The sequence below is a fragment of the Nylanderia fulva genome, unplaced genomic scaffold (assembly GCF_048542155.1).
Source record: "Nylanderia fulva isolate GAGA-0341 unplaced genomic scaffold, ASM4854215v1 Scaffold12, whole genome shotgun sequence".
NCBI classification, from domain to species: Eukaryota; Metazoa; Arthropoda; class Insecta; order Hymenoptera; family Formicidae; genus Nylanderia; species Nylanderia fulva.
In genome coordinates, this window is record NW_028189409.1 from 2,558,785 (window position 1) to 2,579,326 (window position 20,542).

The 20,542-nt window shown below is 31.7% G+C and overlaps 1 protein-coding gene across 4 annotated transcripts in view; it reads right to left on the bottom strand.

Annotated features, from left to right (window-relative positions):
* Nucleotides 1-20,542, bottom strand: part of Sap47 (Synapse-associated protein 47kD) — an 88,183-nt gene that overhangs the window by 19,598 nt on the left and 48,043 nt on the right. For all 4 annotated transcript variants that reach the window (XM_029298950.2, XM_029298953.2, XM_029298949.2 and 1 more), the window contains exons 5-6: nt 2,277-2,417; nt 208-347 (exon numbers count right to left, since the gene is read on the bottom strand). In XM_029298950.2, the coding sequence (XP_029154783.1) occupies nt 208-347; nt 2,277-2,417 (281 nt within the window). The remainder of the gene's footprint in view (nt 1-207; nt 348-2,276; nt 2,418-20,542) is intronic.

Consider the following 20,542-nt stretch of genomic DNA (forward strand, 5'->3'; position numbering starts at 1 on the left):
AATAATTATTTTTTTAAATATTTTTTTATTAATAATTACATTAATTAATAAAAAATTTTAGTACAAATAAAATAAAATAATTTTTTAAATAATAATGATAAAAAACGCGCAATATTAAGAATTTATATTCGATCGATATTAAATAAGTGAAATGGAAATGAGATTTATTATGCACAAATCGGTGATATGACGAGTTAATTTACTTACACTTTCGGGACAAGCTCGAACCTCATGGCTTCAAGATTCGGATCCAGAGCGAGGGTGGCTTGTGCCATCGGCTGAACCGCCTCGAAATCCCAAGCGAATTCTACGCCCGGTGGTGGTGCTCTCACGAAATTACGTCGATCCTGAAATCCATAAGAAGATAAGATCCCCGTTTAATCCGGTCGGCTCGTTTAAAGCTATACGTCAAATTCGCGACGCTAATCCTAGGCGACGTTGCGTAAATAAACAGCAAAGCGCCGTTATGGGGCATGAATAAATAGCGAGGGCATCCGAGAGGAAAATCTTCTCCGTAATTACTACGAGTAGCTTTAAGTTATGAAGTAATTATTAAAATCGCGTTTAAAAATTAGAGCGATAAAAAGTAAGTTTATTTTTTAAACAGAGAAATTATTACATCTTTATTTTAATTATAAAAGAATTTAATGATTTTTTTATACGCACACATGATTTTTTATATATTATATATTAATCAAATATATCGCACGATTGATATCATTTATTTAAAGATATTACAATTTTCGACTTTTCGTCGAGATTTGATGTGATTTGTATTATCTCAATTTTTGTGTTTCAAAAATGTGGAAAATAACTACTAAGGTTTTAAAATTTTTAACGCGTGCAGAAATATCTCAATATTTTTATTAATGATCGATATGCAGCTTTGGTTTATCACAAACATATATGTATAAAATTGTCAAACAAAACAAAAATATGAAATGGGAAAATACAGGAAAAAGCCCGAGTGTTCTTTTGTACGATGTAATAGTTGATAAATGTGAATCGCATCACACATATCGATACCTTTGTCATGCACAGTTGATAAATTCATCTTACGGTGAAAATCCTTTGTGCGACAAAATTTGATAGCGATGTTTTGTTAGAATTTGTTCGCATGTTGCACATTTAAATAGAAAAACAAATTGATGAAAAAGATAATTTTATGCATCCAATATGCTGTGTAAAAGTATAAAAATTTATAATCAGAACTGATTTATTTTCAACATTACATGAAATTTAAAAAATCTGCGAAAATGCACAATGAGACTGTCGAACATGAAAAATGCAAACTTTGATAATGAAATCAAGGTGTTTTTCTGCGTATTTTTTGGGCAAATAAAATAACATGGGACAGAGAATTTTTGTTCAGACAATTACCTAGATTAAATTAGTTTTTATAATTCAAACAAAAGTAATTTTTATGTGAAAAAGAAAAACATGCAAAAGTAATACTATATAATTAATTTTAGGAAAATTATTTATTAATTATGTTATTATATCGCGATTCACGTTACTTTCATATTAAAGATTTATTTATATATTTATATATTTAAAACAATTTCAGATTTCCTTGTAATATTGACTTTTTTTCACAGAGAACATGAAGACTAACATCGAGATAGTTTGATTGAACAAAGGAAATTTCGCAAACTCGAAAATTCTGATTTTAATAAAACTTTGCACATGTAAAAAAATAAATATGAATCAATTTATCAGCTCTTCAAAAAATAATTTTAAAACTACGCCTCATACATATGTACATACATAGTGGAATTTTCGAGTTTTCTTGAACTCTATTCAAAATGTTAAAAAAAGTTTTAACGTAAAAACATTTCTATTTAAGCCAATAAAAATAAAAAAAATTTAACAAAAATGGAACAAATTATTAAATTTTGAAAAAAAAATTTCTTCAAAATTTATTACTTCACAGTTTTATTATATAAGTAATTAATAAAAATAGTCTTACAATTGTATAAAATATTTTTGCTATTTCTAAGAATAGTTCTCGAGAAAAGTACAAAAAGTGGTTTCACTCTTTAGAGTAGATTTTCAACATTAACTAAAAATTCTTAAATTTTTTTTCTAAATTCCATGCTGTTATGCCTTCTGCAAAGTTTTAAATTAAAAATAAGAAAATCCGAATTGGCGAGCTTTCCGCAAGCTCGCGACAAAGATATGATTTTGAGGGAGCTGAAAGTTTCTTAAAAATGTCAAAGCTTCTCCAAGTTCTCTGCAGTTAATGGAAAGAAGAAAAGGAACCGAAAATCACTCACGGTTGAGAGCGACAGACACTCCTCGCGTAGCGCGTCCTCGTTTGGTGCGCCGACCCATGGTGCAACAGCCTCGCCCTTTTCGCCAGCTTGCTTACTGGCGATGAAAGCCTCCTGTTCCTTGTTGAGTTCGGCAATCAGCCTCTGAAAAGATCAAGTTAATTCCGTTACGACAGGTTGCGAAAATACGGCATCACACATGTGTCTCTGTTACGAGAATATATATTTTTTCTCTTCAAAATTCCAATTCCTTTCATTATTTTATGTATAAAAATATTGAGGTAAAATCATGGAAAAATGATTATTTTACGAGAAATTGTATTTTATAATTTATGGAAAATTGTGTCATATTAAAGTACAAAATATGTATCTCGTAAACCATTCATTTTTTACCACCTTATCCTTGCAACTAATTATGCTAAGTATATTGCGAGAAATCAATTCAGATAAAAAAACCCAAGTTGATAAAAAATTTTAATTAAAATTTAACAAAAATATATATACACAATAATATATATTTTTGTGTTAAAATAAAGATTTTTGTGAGAAAATACATTACATAAATCCAGCTAATTTACAGCAACATTTTACAGTTCCGTGAACAGTCTAGAATTTTATATCGTCCCGCGGTAATTACATTGCGCGCACAAGACAGAAATAAATAAGTAAAATCTCTATTCTCACTCGGCTTTATACATATATGTGTACAGATATCGTGCGAAAACGTAAACGTATCCACCGGTCTCGGATTCCTCGTTGCGAGATTAATTATTTACTCGAAAGCCGCTAATGGATGGTCGCTCCTTTCTTCTAGAACTTGCAAAAAGTGTGGGAATCGAGCGAAATAAAGAGGACAGAGTTGAATCCCGAGAACAAAGACCGAGGACGCTGCTTTAATGCAGACCGAGGATTTTTTTCTCGCACGCGACTGCACGAGGAGATCAAGCTTGGATCAATGAAGCTTCGTGGATGTATTTGCCGCACGACGACAATATACATATATTCCATCTTGTAGGGACATTCCTGACGGAGGATCGATAGAGCGCCGTTTCGTCGCTTCAGCCAAGCATCGGAACACGATCGCGGAAACTTGCCTTTCACAAGACGAAGCTTTTCTTCCTCTTTTGACATTTTTTTATACATTGTAAACCCACGTTTTCATCGATCGTTCAAAGTATACGCGAGGTTTGAAGGAAGCTTGTCCTCGTTGTTGTGTAAAAAACTTATTGATAAATGTGTTGCACGGACGAGTTGATGGTACATGAACGACGCGATGGGAGAAAAAGGACGAATACTCCGTGGATCAACGTGAATGCGTGCTCGAGGATCCGAGATGACACGATAACTTTTTTTTCATCGAAATTATCCGATTTCGATTATTTCCGTTTGCGACAGTCAAGAGTCGTGATTAACGAGAGTGAGTTTCATTTAGATCGGATGAAGGCGTCTATATAAATCTTTTTCCTACACATCCCTGCAGAGCGAATAAATTATCTGAGCTCAGAAAAAATTATACGCGTATGTTTTTCAGAAATTATATATATTGGAAAAAAATATAAATTTCTGTCATTATATTTCACAAAAAATATTCCGTAAAAATGGAAGACGAGAATTTAAGGATCTTTTTTTTGAATAAATAACTACGTTTTCCTTTTTTGGGTTGGACTTATTTTTTCTAATTATCTCAATTCTAGGCAATTAATTGTCCTCATATATATTTGTTTGCCCGAGAAAATCGCTGCGAGTCAATATTTATGTTTGTATAATTTGTGATTAAAGTATAATTATTCATTCTGCAAATAATTATATGCGCAAAGCTAAATATATATGAAAACTATTTTCAGTCATTTTTTTATTCAGATATCACGAGAGAAAAACGTAAACGAATCAAGATTGGATTTAAATTTTTCGCTTTGCAAAAATAATTATTTGTTCAAAAATCGCTAATAAATGATTATTTATTTTATCTTAAATTCGGTGCGCGCAAAAAAAAAAGTGAAACACAAGTTGGCAAAATAAAGAGAGTGCATGTTGGATACAAAAAAACTGCAGTCAAGGATAAAGAAAAAATGTGTTACAAACGAGCAAAATAAATTTTAAATGACAAAATAACTTATTCTCGCGTTCGTGCAGTCTCTGCTATTTTATTTCATTTTATAATTTATGTGCTTAATTTTTCATCATGCAAATTTCTAATTTACCGAATTATACACGTTACAAGTTTATATAAAGATTTATAAAATATTACGTTTTATCGAAGACAGGCTCTGCTGTTTAGTCGATAAGCGATTCCAATCGCGATATGACGAATATAAATTCATAACGTTTCAGCTACATTATTCATAATGGTTTTAGCAGTCGAAAACGATTCGCGAAATGATCGCAAAGAAGTTATTTAATGTAAAAATTATATACTTAAAAAATATATAAATAAGGGAATTGAGCCCGATTATATTTTTTTTGACATATATCCGCAGCTGATTTTATTAATAAAAGTTAAGAGATTTTTGTATTTTTGTTCAGCATTTTTTTTCTGATAAATATTTGCCTAACATCGTATTACACCCACTATTGATATTTAAAAAATATATAATTTTAACATTTATTTTGATCTAAATAATTTTGTATTTTTGCGGAATTAATATTTTTCTGAGATATTTTTTATTTGGATTTTTTTATATGTACAAATGATTAAATAAATAATTTTGATGAGTGAAAATTAATGTTTGTCTCCAATAATCTAGCCTTTAAAAAATGTTTAAGAATGAAGTGTACGATATTAAAAACATATAGTGTACTCAATATCAAAAATTAGCAATAAGAAATTTTGAATATTAATTCTTTAGAGTGAATATTATAAGTCTTTAAAATAATTGAATATAAATTACCAATTTTGACAATTAAACAAGAAAGTAAATATTATTTATTAAATCTTTAATATTTCCATTTTCTCATCATCAGGATTAAAACTCGAGTTCTAATTACAATATGGAGTATTAAACATCCATATTCAACATTGAAAGTTTAGTAATTATAATACACGGTGTAGAAGACTAAGAATTCGAAGAAAACTAAGAAACTAACTCGTATCAAATTTATCATTAGCGGAAAAGGGTGATCAAAATAAATGAAAGGGAAAAAGAAAACGAGACCATTTAATAAAATCAACGAAAGACGAGATTCGTAATCGTTACATCGGGGTTTGGAATTAAACTCTCCGTGGGGAAGGAATTGTTTCGTTGTCGTTTTACGACGTTACGAAACTAATTGCCGTAAAAAAAAAAAAAGTTACATTACTCCAAAGTATAGTGTTAAACGTCTCCGATAATTTCGTGTACGGGGTTAGCCATCTTAATTCGAACAAAAATCAATACATCTATTTTTCGCGATAACTCAAATTTATTCGCGGTAAATGTTCAATACAATAAAAAATAAAAGTGGCAAATTGATTTCTCGGCGATTACAAACGAGATTCGAAACGATTAATCGCTTCCTGGCCGATTTTATCTACAGAGTCAATATATCCCCACATATTCGTTCACGTAGAATCGTATTTTCACCTTAATATACAGTCGCGAATTTGATTTATGACCGCCGCGTTTCGACGTTCGCGGAAAACCACTGAAAGCTGTTGTTGCCCAGCTGATTGCGTTGAAAGCTGAGTAAGAATTGTCCTACGGATCCCCTAAGGCGATTTTTCTTTCTCAAAGAAGTTTCCCTTTTAAAGGAGAAATCTACAATACGCAGGGATTAAACGTACTATCTCTGGAACGATGATAAAACGTGAATCGTGATGAATATTAAAATATAAATAGAATCGTCTCTTTCTTCGAGAGTTATGTAACTTTTAAGTTAATTTTTAAGAAATAATTAGAGGGACGTAAGATGATTATAATGCATAAATATTTTCTCAATGCCATTCATCGGAAAAAAAAATGAATTTTATATAATATATCCGATAATTTTTTTCATAGAAATATTTCTTTCAATATAATTTTATCGTCTCTAATAATTCATTCTCAGCAAATTTCCGAAGAAAATCGTAATTGAAATCTGTTTCCTTTTCTTTTCGCTCGATGTGTGTCCCTCGGAATATTTCTGAGCTATTTTAACTTTTTCGGAAGAAAACAGGCTTACGATATCTTGCGAAAATTATTATTATATTTTTTTCCAGAAAAAAAAAATAATTTTGCGATCTGTTATATACATCAAATCACAAACAATTATATAGTCCGGAAATTATATTTCCTACGAGAGATATATCTCATTTTCGTTTCAACTCTTTTCAATCAAGTTCGGCATAAATTTCCGATCGATCTACGATAGAAGAAATAACCGATCATCTTCAGCGTCGCATTAAAAAATCCTCGCGTTCGCGATATTCTTCTCCCTTTTTCCATCCGATACCATCGTGAAAATCCATTATCGGATTGGTTGGTCTTAAGATAATTTTAATCACGATATAGTCGCGACGAACGAGCGGAAAACAGATTATGTAACGCAAAAAAATTCGTATCACGATCACGTGTTACAAGGTAAACGTGATTCGCATTGCGATAGGCATTGGCAAATACCTGTGCCAAGAAGGAACTATCCTACGTGGGGAAAATTAAGTCATCAGTGATGCAAAGGATGCAAAAAAATATCTCGAACACTAAAGGATTCTAATGAAAGGATGCGGAAAAATCATTTTTATCCGTCCGCATTCAATCGCCCTTTGATGTTGCTTACTAAATTAAACAGACAGGAAATTTATATAAAATAATTCTGCATATAAAAAATATTCCCTAATTTATTATTCTTATAAGTTTTGCGTTAGAAATCTAGACGTAATATATTAAATATATCAAGAACTATAAATTATAAATTTGAATAGTTAAAAAATAAATATTAAATTTCTCATAATTTAGGTATATTTATATATATTAGTAAGATTATTAAATTATTAATTATTTATTATTATTTATATATATGTATATACAATATAAATAATAAAATTATATAATTATATATATGTATACATATAATAATATATAATATATATATATATATATATATATAATATATTTGTATTTAATTACTAATATATACATATATATGTAAATATTTTACATGAATATATTTCGCATAAATATTTATTTTGTTGCATCAAACGGAGCCGTTTGCACGTGAAGATTTACGTCGCTGGAAAAATTGATTACGTGCGATAAATCGAGCGCCATACATCAGAGGGATGGAAGAGGGCATATTTTAGTTTACGGAACAGCCTTCACTAGAATTTTCCTGCCTTCGACTGCGTATTCATTGCCGATTACGTCGTCGCAATATCGACAGAACGATATGCGCTCTCGATTTAGCGTGCAACCGGGTGCCATAAAGAAGTCTTTCTCTCGCCTCGCGAGAGATCACTCGCGCCCTTTCTAATCTCGGACGTCTCCTCTTGTTCCGAATGTGCTCAAAAGATATGTCTTCAGATATCGATCGACCTGTCGGGTCAATGCTTGATAAACGCGCGCGATTACCAGAGCTGTCGTGAAAGAAAGGACACGCTCGACAAAGAAAACACGACTTTTATCAGGACAGTCCGTATACGCGAGTCTCTCCCTCTTTTTTTTTTGAAAGATCGAAATCGTGTTCAGTATCCAGGGATGTCTATGCGATGCTTTCGTAAAAGTCCAGTGAAAGAAAGCCGAAATGGAGGGCAAATCCGAAAAAGGAGCTTCGCGGGAATAAATGACTTCCTTTTGGAGTTCTTTGTGATTTGACGATGTGCTCATATCCGGGGAAAAATGTAGGTTACAGTGTGACTCAGCATGCCGAGTGAAGTGATAAGATCAACGGAAGAGATCGAGGTGCGATATCCAAAGTTAATTTTATGATGTGTAGCGTATAGCGCAGAGAATTGAATGTGGAAATTGGATCTTGTTAATTTCATAAAAACATGCAGACCCACGTAAGGGAAGTGTGCCTAATATAGGATTCATTTTTCAAGTCTCGTATCTGGACAAGATTTTTTTTAGAAAATAACAATTAAATAAATCACGCGATTTACACGGACTTTTAACTGTAATATAAATAAACAAATTTTTTTCAATAATATGAAATCCATTTTATAAGTGAAAATGTCAAAAATGGTAATTTTCGATTTTGAGTACACTATATATTTCTAATATCGTGTATACGTTCTTAAAATTTTTTTAAAGCCTAGAGTATTGAAGAAAAATTTTAATTTTCATTCATTGATATTGTCTTTTTAATTATGAATACATATATAAAAAAAATTCAAGTAAAACATATTTTAGAAAAATGTCATTCTTATAAAAATAGCACACAAATTTGGTAAATTAGAATTTGAATACAAAATGTAAATACAAAATTTGAATCATGATAGATTGTATTTTAACTAAAGTTACATAATTTTAAATGTCAATATTAATGGGTGTACGATATTAAGCAAATATTGATGAAAAAATGTGGTTGTTCAAACGGGAATAACAAAACTACAATTTAACTTTTATATACATATATAGTCTTTTATTAATAAAATATTATAAGCTATCGACAAAATATATGTTAAGAAAAAAAAAAAAATTACGTATCCTCTCATTTGAAACATCTACTTAACCACATTTTTTAGATAACCAGAACTGAAACAATTTACAATGATAAATTATTTCGTTCATTTCCACAACTAAACTAACATTATGCTGCACAAAGGAGAAGTAATTAAAACAGTTTCCAAGAGCAGTATTTACCATATAATAAGTAGAGAAATACAAATGTACGATATTTGACTTGGTTTTCTTACATTTCAAATATATGTACAAATATTAATTTTATTCTAAAAAAGAATATTTTTTGGATCTCAACATAATCGACAAATAAAATAAAATTGTTCCGAACATGAAGAGCAAATATTTTTTTATATAAAATCATGCTACAAATAAGATTGAGATTGCAACAGAGCGAAAGCGCGATTGATATCATTCCTCAATATTTGGTCCTCTTAATCCTGCGAATCGTCATTGCTCGAGAGAGAGAGAAATTTCGAACGCCATACAAGTTGTCGAAAGCACTTATAATCGAGACTCAAAAGCTCCAGGCGAGATAAACCAACTTGATGGCAACTCTCATATCGTAAACTGCGAATCGTATGACGGGGGTTTATCGTGAGCCAGGTATCAAAATAGATCCAAAAGAGCCGGGTAGAGACGATTATCGTTAATTGGAATTTCGATCTAACGTATATAAAAAATAACACAAAGCCCAGGAATCGTTTGTTTATTTAAGAATCTCGATTATATATAAAATTTGAAATATATATCGTCCCTAAACTTTTACAAGAAGCGACAATATTTCGCGTCAAAAATTTTTATTTTCTTTTCTTCCAAATATATATAAAACAATTAATTTTTATTTTTATACTTTTTTATATCGTAGAAAATGTGTAGAAAATGTATTTATTAAAAACTATTTTAAATATTCACTGTATAGCCAATTCTTTTTTGAAAATTTGGCACGTAACGCAAATCTGTCATTTATCTGTCAAAATTAAAAATATTTTTAAATTTATAGACAGAAAGAGAAAATGGAGAATTTTTTAAAGGTTATTAAAATACATCCAAGTTTTTAAATATCTTGTAATGATAATATAAATATAAATACAAGATTCACAATATATAAATGTAAAACACAAATATTTTTGTCATCGTTTAAAGTGGAAATATGCGTTTGCAAACTCAATTGGAATTGATATCATGGATCGATTACATTATAAGTATATCAATTGAATAAATATGGCATTTTTGATATCCCAGAATGATAGTTGCATTTTTCCAATCTATTATTGCTCAAGAGTTATTTTAGAAAAAAATGCTTTGTATATAAATAGTGCTATAAATGTCATTATTTTTAATGAAAAATATTAATCGTAAAATAAAAGCAAAGGCAACTTGAAGTAATATTCCCAAAAGTATATAAAAAATTTAAAAAATCATGATGTATTTTTTTTATTAAGAAATTGCAATTTGTTTCTATCGCGTCTTCGATTGCTTGCATGTTGATTTTTTCGATTTTGAAGGAAAGTCGACAAAGTATGGCAATTTCTCGATTTACGGCCTATTGCAAAAATCTCTTTACGCCACATCGAGATTGATTTTCTCCTGAGAAAACATTCTCGACGGAGGAAGAAAACGGTGCTTGCTTAAAAATATTTCTCGGATATGACAGGAATTATTGTATAAAGTACTACAGAATTTATCGGAAAAATTTACCAATCACAGAAAGCGGATCTATCGATTTAATGATCCTTCTTGTTTCAAGAAACATTAATCGACGACCATCTAAAAAATTTGACGTTGCATTAATAATTTCGAACTCTCAAAAGCTCTAAATATGATGGGTTCATATATAATTGAGATTAGCAGGAAGAAAGTCATGTGCAACTTTCCTTAATATTTTGTTTTGCTGCTTGTTTCTATCAAAAAACAACAAACAATTGACGAGATGGAAACTTTATTAAATGACGGAAAGTTATTATAAAGTGTACTCTTTAAGAATATTAACCGCAAATAATAGAATAAAGAAGAATTAAAAATAATACTTTCTTTTTTCTTCCTCTTTAAAATATATAAAGATACTATTTAGATTTACGTTATATTTAATGTAAAAACTTTCGAGTATCTATTTTATGATCTCAAGTAGTTTTATCGATATTAGATTTTATTCAGATGTAAATTCGGTTTATGGTAAACGAAGTCGAGCGCTTTAAAGCAGAACTGCGATAAATCATTTTATGAGAAACCGACGACATTGCTGATGACTTTAAGTGACGATCAGTGTCGAAACGTCCTTACGAGTAATTATTAAAGTCTTTGATTTTCTCAAGTCAAGAAAAAGAAAGAAATATTTCAAAAGGAACAATCGTTTTATGAACAATTCGACTAATTACTATACATTATTCTTTTAATTCACCGTATAAAAATGAAATTTTTTAATAAAAAAACATTATTTTTTTAATATATATAATATAAAAATTATGAATATTTAATTGATTATATATTACATTAATTAATAAAAATAATGTTATCTTATATAGTGCGGATATAATTACATATAAAAATATATAATTATTTGTTAGAGCACGCGATAGAGATATATTATTATTATTAGAAAACAACCCTCACAAAACAAAGACTCCTTTTTATAAAATATTGCTAAAATCTATTACGAGGGATAAGCTTTTTGTTTTAAGAAGTTGGAGCAAAGCTTATGTCTCGAGCTTTCTGCAACCGCGGTTAAAAGCTTCGGGATATTTCGGGTTCGGAAAAAATTAAATAATCACGCGAATAGAGGTGAACGATCGAGACTAAACCATCCGGGGATGGAAGAAGAGGCCTATTGATCCGGCGCGCGCCACTAAAGAAATGGCGGTGTCTCCTTTCTCTCTCTTCTCATCCTCTGACATACAATAATATCCCGTCGGAGAGGTCCCATTTGCGATTTTCTGATGCCACACGCCGGTTGGCGACCTCTTATGTCAGTGCCATTTCTCTTTCCCGGCCACTTTACACTTTTCTCGCGCGTATCTCTTTCTCTCTCTCTCTCTCTTTTTTTATTATTTCTCCGACCCGTGTAATTTACAAAGAAGCCCCGTCTCTGAATAATTTTGTCATGTCAATAATAATAATAATGATCTCGCGTTATTCCAGCTATAACTCCAAATATACATACAATCGCAGGATAAATGATAAACGATGATGTACTCGCTTGATGATATAATTGAAGCGGTCATGTATAATGTATAGTATTTTCATTGAGTTATATAATAAATTAATCGCTGCGATAAACTGGTTTAAACTTGCCAACAAAGAGATATAGAGAGAAAATCGACCACTCGATTACTACAATATATTATAATATATCATTGAAATATACAGTTGGAATAATGACGACTATGCGAATTTGCGATATCTCGTTGTAAATAAATTTATTTATTTATGTATTAATAATTAATAGAGAAAGAAAGAGAGAAAAGATACAGATAGAGAATACGCAGAGAGCGAATTTGGTGCCTTACATTTCTACAGAAGCGAGCAATAAACGTTCATATATCTCTTTGATCCTGCGTGATTATCAAGGGAATGAATCGCTCGAAGCGCAGCTTTGATAATAAATTGTTCAAAGATGAAACGCTTATATTATATTAGTTCACATACAACATAAAGGATATATCGTCCGTTTCTACCAGGAAAAAAATTAAATAAAGATTTGAACTTCGAAAGAGATATACATTTTTAAACAAATGTTTTTAAATCTCTTTTGAGACGTTTTAATCTCAGTGTTATCTTAATTAAAATTTTACTCAAAATTTAAGAATTTAATTATAAAATCAAAGAATTTATTAATTAGTAAAAAAAAGTGAAAAAATAATAAAGTGCGTTTATATAAAAATAATTTTAATATAGTAAATGAGATTTTGTGGTTTTCTTATTACGAGGCGGGAAATCAATTTTCGTATTAAATAAAATATAAAATGTCTCCTCCTCTCCTCCAAAAATATCTTTAGTAGCAGATTCTCTTGCCAATTGTTTATTTCAACAAAAATATAGGCACTAATAATTTCCGGATTATATAAGCACTTGAAAAAGAAATAAGGCTTAATTAATATTTTGTGGAGTTGAAAAGTTAACAAAAGTAGATTTTTTCAAGATATAATTTCAGATGGAATTTACTTTAGTACAATTTTAATTTTAATTAAAAATAGAATTTAATTTTAATTTCAGTTTACAATGAAAGATAAAACCATGTACAAAAATAATGGTTTTCCTCGGCGCATTCTTGTTAAGAAGAAATCTCAACTCGAAATTGGCCAGAGAATCCGCTATACAAAAGACATCAGGATATTCTAAGACATTTTATATTTCTCATTTTTTCCCTATTATATTATTTATATTGTATGTAATTTATATTAGCGTAATTTGAGACATAAATTCACCGACAAGTTCTGGTCCAGTTAAAAAATCCAACGCAAAATTCCTCTCGTTCTGCGAAATCCACGTCGATTGAAAAATAGAAATTGTCCGTGATAGAAACTCCGGATTAATCGATTCCACCAGGTTCCATCTGCTCGGCCCTCAACGTGCAGAATGTTTAGTTTTCGTCAACTCGAGTACACGTGGAAACTCGATAAACACGCGCGCTACAATGCGGCCATTATCACTCGTGGATGTTCCCGCACGTAAAGAAAAAGAAAGAAAAAAATTAAATAAAAAGTTGCCCCCGCAGGGCGTAGAAACTTCATAGTTCGTTCGTTTACCGAGAAGCAGAGAAGTATAGAGTCTCTCGCAAACTCTCTCCCTCCCACGCGCGAGAAAATTTCACTTCGCGGAAAACTTGGCGCGATCATTAATTCAGCCGAGTCCATAGTCGACGTTCAACCCTCTATAAACCTAGAAGCTAAAGATAGTCCAAACGCGCGCGACACAAGTGTACTATTGTCGATTACAAGAATGAAGCCGCATTATTGGATGAAAGCTTATACCGACAGGATACACGGGAAATATACGAGGCGGAAAATTATGGAGCAGTTAAAAGTATCGCCCGCTTGTCTGCTCGACAACGTGACACTTTATAACGAGACACCATAACTTCTGGCCGTATAATACGTTCGTCTTGTGTTTCATTTAACAGAAGAAAAAAAAAGAAAGAAAAGGTATCGTTTAGACAACTTTTATGATATTGCTTTAAGACGGAGCTTTTGTACTTTAAAGCCTTTCGTAATATCTAACGTGGCTTCATAAAGAGATGTATTTTCTGGTTTTTTTTTTTTTCATTTAAAAAATTACAGCAAGTAAAGGAAACGTTTGCAGTCTCGCTGCAATCTGGCATTAATTTTTTTTTTAAGTCGCTTTAATGAGACGCGATTTTTTGTTCTCTTCGTCGAGCGATTCATAGATTTCTTTGAAGAGGTAGATTTATTTGGAGAGCATCGCGAGGGAGAGATGTAGGATGTCTAGTGAGATGAAGTTGATAAATGCGTGGGACAATGAGACTATAGATAGTGCGAGGGACATCAGTTGAATTTTTTGTACTTTCACGTCGCTTTAATATGTAAAAAGATTATCTAGAAGTTGAGACAAATGTACCGCCGGCGGCGGAGGAATTGTTTCTCTCCTTCAGAAGCAAACGTTAAACGCGCGACTACGAGCTGACAAGTAGTATAAGTATAAAGTAGGTCAGACGACGTTCGCCGCGCGCGCTCATAAACGGCGACAGATTAAAATGTTATTCTCCTCCGAGATGGAACGCAACTTGGAAAATATTTATAAAGATACATAATATATACGTAGGAAGAGTATAAACTTTGGCTTTTCATTTTATCAAGATTATATATGTATATATAGAATGTTTTTCGTTACGCAGTATACAACTCTCCCTGTGTTTTCTAATTATACCAACTTGTGTAATTATATTTCAATATATATCAAATTAATATTAATTATATCAATATATTATATATATATATATATAAAACATATATAATATAATATATAAAATATAATATACAATATATATTATAAATATAAAATATAATTATATCGATATAATTTGTGGTATTTCGCAAAAGTAAAATTTTTAAAAATTTATATAACTTTGAGGAAACTATGTAAAATGCCTGTCCTGTATTTTGACGATAAAATGAAAAAGTTAAGTAGCGTTCCCGCTACAAATCGACACTGTGTAACACTATGTTACAGAGTATATGACTGTGTACCGTTGCTGGAAAGCACCTATATAGTAACGTCGTGTAAAATGCAGTCGCACGCGCATGCAATATTATATAAATATATAAATAAAAATATAATATATAAAAATATACTATAAAAATATTAATATAGAAACATAAATGTAGAGAATATTTAAGCGACCAGAGAGAATATCGAGGCAATAAATAAGAGTGGTTGCTTATATAAGAAAAAAAAATCCTAAAATCAAGTCTCTATAGAATCCGATATTTTTTTTCATTTAAAAAAGCCTACAATAATATAAAATAATTTACATATTGGTATATATAAATACAAAAATATATAATTATATATAAATTTAAATATTTTTTCCATTAACATGATGTTACATAAAGCGAACCCTACTCAAGAAGTGTATCTCTGAAATATAACTTTAATAGATCGAGAATTGAGGAAATTTTTTACTCGACGCGTTTCAAACTCTTCATGTCACATACATAACTCGAGAGCAACTTGGAAAACGAAAAAGTGACTTTTCGCGATTCTTGATACATCGAAACGTCGACTTGTCGCTCGCATCTCGATAAAAAAATTGCGAGTATTCAGCCTCTTCTTGGTAAAGTTGGCTCGGAAGCTTACTTGCGCCTGCTAGATCAGCGAGATGCCCTTAGTACGTCTTTACTTGACTTGATGATCAATCACGCGGCTCGGAAATCGCGCGAAATCTCATTGCGAGTTACGCTCAAGTTTAACCCAATTCCGCGCGACCTTCCTCTTTTCCGCGAAAAAAAACTGCAAGGTGACGAAGACGAAATACAGCGACTACGCGGGAAGTGAAACCTTCTCATAAATAAGGGAACGGCACGATTCGCGTTGAAAAGAAATCGAAGTCGACGAAAGTTCCTTTCATCGTTAATGTCGCGCAATATCCAGCGAAGTAATCGCGTTGATACGCAAATAAAGTTTCCTAATGTTTCTGATTAAAAATTTATAGAACAGCTTACTTATATACTATAACAAGACATCGTGGCTATGTAGTATGTATATTATTCGACTAATTGTAAGCTTCTTCGATAGAAAAAAAAAAAAAAAAAAAAAAATAGATTTCTTTATTCGTATATCTTAATTTTTATTTTTAATATTTTATTATAATTAAATTGAAAAAATGATATACCTATTAAAGTAAAATCCGCTTAAAATTGAATGGACACAAGCTCTCAATAAGCCCAGTTGTACTTCTAAGAATTGATTCGCGCAAATTGTGCAACCTTGACATTCTTCATTAATTTCATTATGACGCAGTGACTGAATAAATTAACCATTAACAAGAGCTTATAAAAGTAAGTCTGCAATCTTGTCAATATAACGAAACCTTTGAACAGCAATCCTCTTTGCAGAAAACGTTTGTCGATTATAAGAAAATTCATTAAGAGTTCCGAGTATCGCGACGTGTCTCTTTCCAATATCTCGCTATTTATGAAAAATAAAAATAAAATTCAATCGTATTAAAATAAAAAAGAAGAAAAACAACTATAAAAAATAAAGGAAAACGCATAGGAGCATCGCGATTGTTTGGTATAACATGATGAAACGCTCTAGCAAACCCTGGAATGCAACAGGGATTCGGTATAGAAAGCCCGCACGTTTTCGCGGAAACTGCTTTCGACGAGAGGGAAACGTATAGAGAGCTCGGTCGGGACGCATCTATAGAAAAACACCTGGTCCAGTGTGCACATACAAGTAACAAAGTTATTGTGCACCGAATAGAGAAGCGTCTCTGCAAAATCAACCTGCTTAACGGGATGCTGACCATGACTGTTTTACTGACTTTGAGTTCAAGAGCTTTTCTTTTTATTGGCTATATATATTGTAAAATCCTTCTCCACAATTAAAGTACTGATAATAATAAACGGGGAGCGCTGTAATTTCGTAAAAAAAAAAAAAAAACAATAAAAGTTAAAAAATTACAGTTTTTTATTGGTCTCTTGCATCAGCTCATAACAATACTTATTTAATACTTATTTAATAAAAGTTCTGCACAATTTATTTGTACACAAAATATAGCGTTCCCAATAGAGATGACATGAAAGAATAATACAGAAATAATAAAAATGAGATTAAAACTCTGTATCGAAAGATTCGTACTTGAATTAATTATGTAGATGTACAATATATTTGTGTGCGGAATCGAAGTCGAGGCATAAAACAGCAAAAATTAGTTGTCGGACAACGCTCCCCATTCATTATTATCAGTACTTTCATTGTGGAGAATTTTTCAATCTGTATGTTCAATAAAAAGTGAACCTAACTTAAAGTTGGTAAAACAGAACAACATCCTCTTAAGTCATCCGAGAGCGTCTCGACACCGAACTGACAGCAATCAGCTGATCTGCGTCGCGCGCTGAAATTTACACATTATCCGCGTCAGATCCAGACTTATCTGCGTTAATTAATGCGTTCTCCTTCTACTACGCGTCGCTCTCCCGTTTGTTAATTAAACTCTTCGACAGAAATTGCGCCGAGATCGTGCGATATCGATATCCTCCCGCGATATCCCGCGTGTCTCTTCTCGCCCCGTCTTTGCGATATCGCGCGTTCGGAGATGCATTAGGTTGAAATTCAATTACCCGATCGATTGAGTCAACTGGCAACTGTGTTGCGAGCGTGTTATCAACTTTTCGCGTCGCGTCAACGACGCATTGGCGTTCAATTACCGGATATACAGGTAACAGAAACGTGCGAGCACCCATACGAGAGCGTGAGAATAAACCCCTTCTCTCGCTCTCTCTTCTAATCTAATTAGTATTTGCGTCGGTTAGATTATAACTCGCCTATGGAATTCTGGGGAAAATATGGAAAATATACCTCTTCCTTTCATATAATTAATTAGTCTGTCCTTGTATCCTTTGAGGTGAAATAATTTTCCACGGGATGAGATACATTTCAACCATTTATATGTGAGTCATTATGTTCTACCATATTTTTTTTTACGTCTTCTATATAAAAAGAAATATAATGTTTCGCACAAAATTTGTTTTTAATTTTGTGTAAAACTTTTTTGTAAAAGACGTAGGGAAAAAAAATATTTAGGATAGAACAATATATTAGAGCAAAAAAGTATATTTGGAGATGTATTCATCATCCGGATACATTACTTATAAAATTAATTAGCAGGCGACCCAAATAATTGAGAGAATAATTTTGCTTGGAAATTATCTTCTAAGGTATAGTTAATCAAGTTTGTACAAATTATTACATTATTAAACGTCGTCTCGCGAATATTTGCCCCAACACATCAACCTTCTCAAGGACGGTGAATAAATTTATTGCGGGCGGTATAAATATATCTCTCTCTCTCTCCTCGAGCGCGTTCTATCATTGTCCGTGCGATTGAATAGACGAGCCCTTGAAGGAGAAACTGCAACGCTAATTAATGATATCGGCGATCCATTAAGCGCGACCAAAACTCGATTACTCCACGTTTCTAGACAAAACTTCCGGCCCAACGTGCTGGTTCCTTCGCTTCCTTTGTTCTCCGACGTGTTGCATCGCGACTTTATCACTGCATCTTATCTGTCTCTTTTTCTTTCTTTTCTCTTTTTCTTTTTTTTTTTTTGATATACTTTTGATATGCTATTGTACGATATTATTATTGAAGAAATAATGATGCATCAAGGGAAAAAGCTGAATGTAAAATTCAAATAACTCGCAAATTCCGCTATTGTAAAATTTAGCAAATTTAATGGTATCTCATGTAGGGTAAATGTTTGTATCTGTATTCAACAAATTATTGAACAACTGCACATAAGCTAATTCGTCGTCAAATGTGCACACTATGAATGGATGAATTATTTATCGCGAAAGCGTTTGACGACGAATCTAATTGTAAATAAAATATTGGTGTACATTTTTTCGATTATTGAGATATTCAAAAATTTAGTGTATGTTAAGTAAAAAATTTATAAAAAATATTACTATACATACTTTATTAAGATTTTGCAGATTTCGACACTAAAAAAATAAATAAAAAAATATCACACGAGGAAAAATAAAAAAAAACTATCAGGTATTATTTCGCGTGGGAATAATACTCGTAAAGTGATTTTTTCGGGTTGGGAAAAATGGGTTGATACTAGTTGAATCGCTATTTGGCGATCGATTAACCACACGGGAGGAGAACTCGATTATCCGTTGGACGCAACGAAATTTTTGATCCCGTATACATCGCAATGCCGGCACTCAACTTTCCGGAACGAGACATTTACGACACATGTATGCGCATCAAAGCATTTTCGGATCCCAAGGGGGATCCCTTTGGCGTAGGAATTTCGTAAAGGACGTATAATATTGTAACTTATTACAATAGGCGCACATGTCAGCATTGATGATTCGCCACGTGGCACCGACCTACGAGAAATAATCCTTGTCCTTCGTCGCGAACGAGAGGGTACACAATTTGTTTCCGCGATAGGGGATCAGGAATACAATCATCCGAACAGCTGAGGCGAGGGAAAACACGAGGGGACTCGTACAAGACTTCCCTTTCGTGTCGCCCACGAACGGCAAATTAGTCTAAGGGAAAAACGAGGTCGGAGCGTGTCACGGTTTTCCTCATTAGCGCGAAACTGGGGAAAATGTTAATTTCGTTGAAAACTTCTCTCTCGGTCACCTTCCCATCTGAACCAATTTTGAGAAAAAATTAAACAAAATTCAAACACGGAATCAAGTTTCTGTGATAATTCGTAAAATATTTGTTTGATAGTAAACAATTATATTTATGCTATTTTTTCTTTGAAGAGAGATAGTTTTGATATATAAGGTTCAGAGCGAGACTCGATGTGGATGAAGATGCAAGGTCAAGCGCAATTACGATTTCACGCTGCTGTTTATCGAGGAGACAACAAACAAGTTTTGCTCATTAGGATCAGTTAGCTTGTTTCTCTGTGCAATTAGAGAAACGCGTAAGACCATCTAGTTTCTCGCATAATTATTAAGATGTCTCGCGATCGTCTCTTGATGAAAATCATTCCGACTGCGGATATACGCAGTTTGCATCTGCGTGCCGGTATATAACTTTGCGCAGGAACTCGTTAGCTTAATTATAACAAACTCGAGCATGTGAATAATGCGTCGATTTTATTAATTTGTCATGAATTCTTAATATACAGAAATGTTAAATATTCTGACAGAATTTGGAGGATTATTTTTTTCTAATATTAGAAATATTTATCTCCTAGTTTTAACATTATAATTTAATTATTTAATTTAATAGTTTAATTTTATTTTAATATAAATATTTCATTTCTTCTGATATTTTTAATATCAGATTAATATTATAATGATTTTAGAAATATTAGAAAAAATAAAATAAATTTTATATTAAAATAAGAATATATTAAATAAAATGATTCAAACTTGGTTATTTAATGTTAAAAACTAGAAAACAATTACGACACATTAATTATGCAAAATCAAATTCATAATTAATTTTTATAAAAAATATTTGAATTTGTACATAATATA